At 39.2% G+C, this 7772-nt stretch overlaps 1 protein-coding gene across 1 annotated transcript in view; it reads left to right on the top strand.

Annotated features, from left to right (window-relative positions):
• TXLNB (taxilin beta) overlaps positions 1-7772 on the top strand; it is a 52580-nt gene that overhangs the window by 11879 nt on the left and 32929 nt on the right. The window contains exon 3 of the mRNA XM_011962058.1: positions 2902-2993. Coding sequence (XP_011817448.1) covers positions 2902-2993 — 92 coding nt within the window. The remainder of the gene's footprint in view (positions 1-2901; positions 2994-7772) is intronic.

Raw genomic sequence — 7772 nt, forward strand, 5'->3', positions numbered from 1 at the left:
TTTTTTTTTTTTTTTTTTTTGAATCTCCAGTTTTAGTGCTTTTCCTGTGAGACTTACAAACAGAAATTCTGTTTCCTGGATTTTTTGTTGGCGGGAGGAATAATTTTTGAAGGCATATTGATGCACCTGGATGTTAACCTTCTAGCAAAAAGACTTGAGCAGAAAGAGACCTCAGTGACTGTGAAGGTTAAAAAACAAAACAAACAAAAACAAAAGAAACCTCTTCTCACAGTTACAGAAAATAAAACCAAAGGGGAGAAGATACTTAATGTGGGAAGAAAGCGAGAACCTTTGGACGCACTCATTTCTATCTCTTCCAAACAAGACATGTAATGGTTTTATATATCAGTACACACACTGAGCCGTGTCCCAGGAAAACATCACAGGTGAGAGTAAGACCTGTTTTTCCTCTAGTTGGTCACAAAAAGTTGTTTTCATGACATTGTTTATTTCACTCCCATGATATGAGTTTGAGCTAGTTGGCTTTGTTTTTGTTTTGTTTTGTTTCGTTTGTTTGTTTGCAATGGAATGCAGTGTAATCTTGACTCACTGCAATTTCTGCTTCCTGGGTTCAAGTGATTCCCCTGCCTCAGCCTCCCTAGTAGCTGGGACTACAGGCACGCACCACCACTGGGCCTAGCTAATTTTTTGTATTTTAGTAGAGATGGGGTTTCACCATGTTGGCCAGGATGGTCTCGATCTCCTGACCTTGTGATCTACCCACGTCAGCCTCCCAAAGTGCTGGGATTACAGGCATGAGCCACCGCGCCTGGACAGCTTTGTTTTATTCTATTATTATCATCATTTACTGAGCACTTGCCATGGGCCAAACGCTGCATTGCATCCTGGGCCAAGAATGATCAAGGGTACAGTCTCCTGACTTTAATAGATGACACTCTAACTTGGGATTGTAGTCTTTATATGGGCACCTTCCCTGGACTGAAGACAAGGGTGAAGGGATGGCCTGACCAATACAAATCCATCCCTGTCAGTAGAGGGATAACCAAAGCACAGGCCTGGCAGGGGCGAGGTGGCAGTGATTATCAGCTGCAGATGCCACAGGCCATAATTGGAGAGCTGGGAGGGACCCTACTCACACCCACCTTCCCCTGTCTTAGGCTAATCTGAACTAACTCACTAGGCAAAGATAGACCAAACTAACTGTTGGAAATGAGGTCATTTTTTCAAAAAAAAAAAAGTTTCCTATTTCTCTAGGTTTCTCTAGCATCAGAATTCCACATGAGAGTGGACTTAGAACAAGTAGACAAGCCTTGGATTCAAGCCTTCGCTCTGCCAGCACTAAGCATGTAACTTTGGACTTTTCTGGGCCTTAAATACTAAAATCCATGAAATTAACCCATTAGTCTGCATGCTCTTTGAAATTCCTTCTAGATATCAAATTCCTTGATTCCATGTAAGGTTGCCAGAATTAGCAAAGGAAAATACAGGATGTCCAGAAAAATTAGAATTTCAGGTAAACACCCCTCATTTTTTAGTACAAGCGTGCCCCATGTCCTATATTTCATCTGGCAACCCTAATTTCATGACATATATGTCTCTCCAAGATGAAAGCAAGTACTCTAGCCAAGGGGAAATGTCTGTTCTTGGGGGAAAGGTCAAAGTTGTTAATTTTCTTTTCTTTTTTTTTTTTTCCTTTGAGACGGAGTCTCACTCTGTCACCCAGGCTGGAGTGCAGTGGCACGATCTCAGCTCACTGCAACTTCCGCCTCCCTGGTTCAAATGATTCTCCTGCCTCAGCCTCCTGAGTAGCTGGGATTACAGGTGTGCATCACCATGCCAGGCTAAGTTTTGTATTTTTAGTAGAGACGGGGTTTCATCATGTTGGTCAGGCTGATCTCGAACTCCTGACCTCGTGATAACGCCCGCCACGGCCTCCCAAAGTGCTGGGATTATAGTTGTGAGCCACCTCGCCCAACCAAATTGTTAATTTTCTTAAGCAGATTTGTATCAGGAAGTGTGGGCTTTGTTATGTGGCTTGACCACTCTACTCTGATTAAACAGAGTGGTTTTCATAGATAGGTAGGGATGGGAAAAATGCCCCACCTGTTCATTGTTATTTAACAGGGTTAATTTTTTTTAATGTAGCCTAAGCTCCAACTGGAAACAAAATGAAACTGCCAACGGATATTAAGGCCTAGGTGGAGGAAAGGAAGGCCAGAGAAGGCTGTGTCCATTATCACAGAGACACAAAAAGGCTTGTGAAAAGACCCTCCATGTCTTGCTTGGTTTTCCTTCTATAATGATTTTATTCTGTTTGGTAGGAAACAGGATCAGAGGTATTCCCACTCCAATCCCAAGGAAGGGTTTATGTACAAAAAAGAGAAACTTGGTTCCCCCTAAAAGAGGGAAAAGAGTTACCAAAAGAACAAAAAACACAGGGGAAAAAATGGGCAGGCTACTTCATCAAGCTCCTCTGCTTTTGGCTGGAATCCTAGCAACTCCTTGTTGCTGTTTCATACTAGTCAGAAATTTTGATTGGCTGTTTTGCTTCCTTTTTGTTAATTCAAATGGGAAAATGGGTGACGTAGTCTTTCAGAAAGTCAGTATTTTTGATGCATAAAATCTTTTGATTCTAAAGAATACTGGGAGGAGTAATAAGAACGGATTCTTGTGATGAAAACTGGGGGATTTCTGTTATAGCAAACATTTATTGAGAGTCTGCCATGAACCTCACACCGTGCCACACATTCACAAACTTCCCAACTAACATTCACTCTGTAAGTAGGTGTCATCCTTTCTATAGGAAAGAAAATTACATCTGATAAGATGAATGGCTTGGCCAAAGTGGGGAATAATTAGCAAGTGGTCAATGTGAGACTCCAGCCCTTATCACCTGACTGTAAATTCAACACTTATTTTTTTCATGTCTTTTTTTTTAAGGCAAAGAAGCCAACCTGCTAATGCAAAATCTGAACAAGTTGCAAACACCTGAAGAAAAGTTTGATTTTTTATTCAAGAAGTATGCTGAATTGGTAAGATCTTTGATTAGCTTTTTTTCTCAGAAAGATTCAGGCTCCAGTTAGAGCTGAGAAAAGGAGACTTAGTTTTTCAGGTACCTCATTAAATAAAGACCATGGCTGGTAACTTTGAACAAGCCTGATCTAGAACTCATAAAAGAAGAATTTCTTAAGGAAAAAAAAAAGGAAAGAACAGTTGAGAAATAACAGCAAGAGGAAGAAAGAGGTTAGAACTGGAGTGTCCACCACCACCTCCAATTATGTGTGTAATTTTGGGGCTAGGAGACTGAAGTATATGTGATTGAAAATTGTAGATATTTTAAAGTTCTTTTTAGTTTTGTAATAAAATAGAAATATACTCAATATAAAGATAAACAGGCCAGGTGCAGTGGCTCACACCTGTAATCCCAACACTTTGGGAGGCCGAGGTGGGAGGATTGCCCCAGGCCAGGAGTTCGAGACCAACTTCGATAACATAGCGAGCCCCCATCTCTACAGTTTTTTAAATTAGCTGGGCATTGTGATGAGCACCTGTAGTCCTAGCTTCTCAGGAGGCAGTGGCAGGAGGATTGCTTGAACTCAGGAGTTTGAGGTTGCAATGAGCCATGATTGTGCCACTGCACTCCAGTCTGGGTGACAGCAAGACCCTGTCTCTAAATATAAATACATACATAAATAAATATAGACACATAGATAGATAATATATTTTCAAACTTTCACTCAGTTCTCCTACCTAGGGTTTTTGAGAGCTACAAAGGGAAGACAGCAGGGGGTTGAGTCATGCCATCCTTCAGTTCATGGCACATTCTAGTCTGGTCCATTTCTGTATTTACTATCTTTGATCCTCATTCTTCTCCCTCTTGCCTACAATAGCAAAGCATTTCATGTGAATTGTTTTGTACCCTGCTCTAGGTGCTTCTAGGCAGCCTCCTTCTCAATAAATTGGGGCCCCTAGGAGCAAAGGAAGCTACTCTCAACCATCAGAGAATCCTCAAAGTGGACTGTCTCCTCACTACTAACTCTAGAACTGGCTGGTTGGAGAAAAGGGGAGGACTTAGTGAGCCCAGTGCCTCTAGTTTCAAGGAAAAACAAACACCTGCCAATCTGAGAATGAATTGTAAAGACCAACATCTGAGGTCTGTGTGCTAACCCTGCAGACTATGAGACCCACAGTTCAGATGTGGCATCCTCTCTAATAAAGCTAGGCAGTAACCTTCTCCTTTATTTCTGCTTCTAGAAAAATTCTTTTGAAGGAATTCCCATCAGAATCTCTATCTGTTCCATTTGGTTATCCAAATCAGGGAAGGAAAATAAACCATATCACCTAATCCCAGTGACATGGGTTCCTCTCCCTGAAATGTATTGTGACCAGAATCACTGGGCTAATTCTCACATGTTAGCAGCTCACTAGCTCCTTTTGTGTTAGTGTCACGTTGAGAAAAAGGTAAAATACATCTTACTGTAGACTGAAAGCTCATACTAATAGTAGTGAAGTTAGATGGACCAAACAATTGAACTTATTTTTATAGAACTTATTGAGAATAATCTTTCTTAAAATGTATATATATGCATTTTAGAGATATTGGCATAGTTTGGGGAACTTTTTAAAAGTTAGTCGGTTGCCTGAGTTTTTCATCTTGGACTTGGCATTTATATATTGCGCATCAACATTGTTGGATACCAGAACATTATAGGAGTGGAAGAGCTGTTCTAGCGACTTTCAACATGTACTATATGGGGCATATGTAAGTTATTTATACACAAAGAAATCTATTTTATGTCCTTGTTGTTTAGAAGAGTTGCATGAAATCATGTAGTTGCAAATAAAAAGTAGTTTGGGGCAAAATACAAGTTCTTTCCGTTATCTCTTTTGAAGAAACAGTGACAGGAGAATGAAACTTAAGACTCCATATAGCAAAAAATTCCTCCAGACAGTAGGTTGAACTGCCCCCAACAGTAGATTTACCATTGCAGCTAAGGGGGCTTAAACCTCAGGACATCTCACTTACATGGACCCCTTTGAGGCCCGGGGCCTAATTCTCTTTAATTTTTTTTTTTTAAGAGGGCCTCCAAAACTGAATAAGCTTCAGGCCCACAAACTCTTCATCCCTATAGATGGAGTACACTTCAGTGAGTGACTTGTTTTCTTTGTTTTTCACTCTGAATCTAGTCCTGTAATCTTTCTGTCCTTCTACCTGATGCATCCTGTTATGCTGAAGTATTATGCAATAGCTCCAGAAAAATTCTGAAACTCCAAGTGACTGGCTGATTACTTAACTCTGCCAACAATATTTTTAGATTATTTTTTAGACATACAAACTACATTATGAATATATATAGTGGTGCATACACAAAATAAACAAAAATACCTCTAATCCCTCATGTAAAATACAAACTTCGTTTTATGCATATTATTTTCCTGTTCTACTGTATATGCAGAGATGCTTTTAATTATAATTACAGTCATAAGGTACATATAAGTTGATGTCTGGTTTTGTACATGACAGGCATTTTTCCATATAATCTATAGTCTTCATAAATATGTTTTGTAAAAGTTGTATCATATTCCGTTAAGTGGCTGTATCTACTGATTCAATAATTTGAAGATATTTAAATTCTTCTCACTATTTTGCTTTACCAAATATTTCTGCAATGAACATCATCACGTATTAGCTTTGTTTTTCCTCCTTCTTTTTTATGATTTTAAGGAAAATTTCCAGAAATAGGATTACTAAATTAAACAAGATGAGTGCTTTCTGGTTTTTAAACTTTATGGCCATATTGCTTCCCAAAAGAGCAGTAGAAACTCACAAAGCAAGTATCAGTGTATCAATTTTCTTGCAACTTGTATTGCACTGGCTATTAAGAATTTCAATACCATAAGTTAGGTGTCAAAAATAATATTTTATCTCCAAATCTGGCCCCTACTCTCACATTTCCATGCGATTCTCACCTATCCATCCTTGCTCTTTTTAGTATTTTCTGAGTCATTTTTCCTTTGCCCCTTCAATTTACCAACGCATACCAAGGCCATTCATGTTTCATTTCCAGCGCCAAGTTCTATACTTGAGGGGACTGGACAGCATTCTAGACTAATACAGGAAGTGATGTATGGTGCTGCAGTCCCACGGCAGTACACTGGGGAAGCATCACTTTTCCAGACTTATCGATATTTTCTCCATGAGCCAGTGTTGTTCATCCTGGTCTCAGGAAAATCCCTGTACCTACTCATCCTCCTAGCAAAGCAGTCACCCCCAATAAACAGGAGATTGTTTTTCCAGAGACCATATTCAATTCAAGCCTTACTTGCTATACTTTGGCATTTGTATCATCTCTTGTGATAAACTTTCAAGCCCGAGAGGTCATCCTAGAAAAAATGAATAGGAGAAAATTGACCCAAAAAACCTATTACATTTCCTTTTCGGAAAAGAAAAATTATGAGGAATTTCAATTTTTTACGTGGAGACTAAAGCCTATTTCCTTGCTCACTGATTTGGATATTAATATAGAAAATGACTGAAATATCTGAAATATAAGTGTTCACACGAAATAAATCATCAAATTCAAAGCTGTGAATCAAACTGCCACTCTAGCTCACTCATCGTTGCAGAGTCTCAATCCTGTAATATTACCTGACATTGTATTCATTAATAAATAAAGATAAGCTCATTAATAAGTAAGGACACTTCATGACTAAATTAGGAAATGGCCTGGGAGAAATATTTTTTGCATTTAATTTCCTCATTTCTTATGTAGTTAAAACAACATCAGTAATAGGATTTTAATTTAGTACTTAGCAATAATTTTACTTTTTAACTTAGTAAAAAAGAGAAAGAAAACAAGAGAAATTACAGACAGACATTCTATATGCCTATTACAATTGTACAGAACTATGCCTAAGTAAAATCACAAAGCCTGCATTTGACTGAAGCTGGGCAGTAAGAACCTAGAGGGCAGGGAATGTGTATTTTCATTGTCTTCGATGCCAAGAATCACTTGAATATTGGCTGAATTACTTTGTTAATAATTTAAAATTTTTTAAATATAAAGGAAAGTTCTGGTGTATTATCTTGATTAATATTAGAAACAAAATAGGCCAAGCACAGTGGCCCGTGCCTGCAATCCCAGCACTTTGGGAGGCCAAGGCAGGCGGATTGCTTGAACTCGGGAGCTCAAGACCAGCCTGGACAATATGGCGAGAACCCATCTCTACAAAAAAAATTAGCTGGGCATGGTGGCACGCATCTGTTGTCCCAGCTAGTCAGGAGGCTGAGGCAGGAGGGTGACTGAAGCCAGGTGTTCGAGGCTTCAGTGAACTATCAGTGATTGTGCCACTGCACTCCAGCCTGGGTGACTGAGCAAGACTCTGTCTCTAAAAAAATTAAAATTAAAAATAAAAATAAAACATTAAATGGATAATGAGCAAGCACAAATCATTTCTCTTTCAACTTATGAAACACCTATAGGGCGTCTTCCTCCTAACACTCAGATAAAGCCACACAGTGCAGAGTTCCCTAAACAGGGACAGTTTTGTCCACCAGGCAACAATAGGCATGTCTGTCTGGAGATATTTTGGGTTGTTGCAATTGGGCAGTGCTACTGGCATATAGCAGGTAGGGGCCAGGGATGGTGTAGAACAACTTACAAGGCATAGGACAGCCCCAACAACAAAAAATTATCTGGCCCAATATGTTATTTGTGTTGGGGTTCAGAAGCCCTGATATTGGTTTCATCTTCAGAAGATAAAGTCTAAACCAGAATGGCAAGAATAATAACAATATATAAATTTCGTTT

This window comes from Colobus angolensis, unplaced genomic scaffold (genome assembly GCF_000951035.1).
Source record: "Colobus angolensis palliatus isolate OR3802 unplaced genomic scaffold, Cang.pa_1.0 Scaffold58, whole genome shotgun sequence".
NCBI lineage: Eukaryota > Metazoa > Chordata > Mammalia > Primates > Cercopithecidae > Colobus > Colobus angolensis.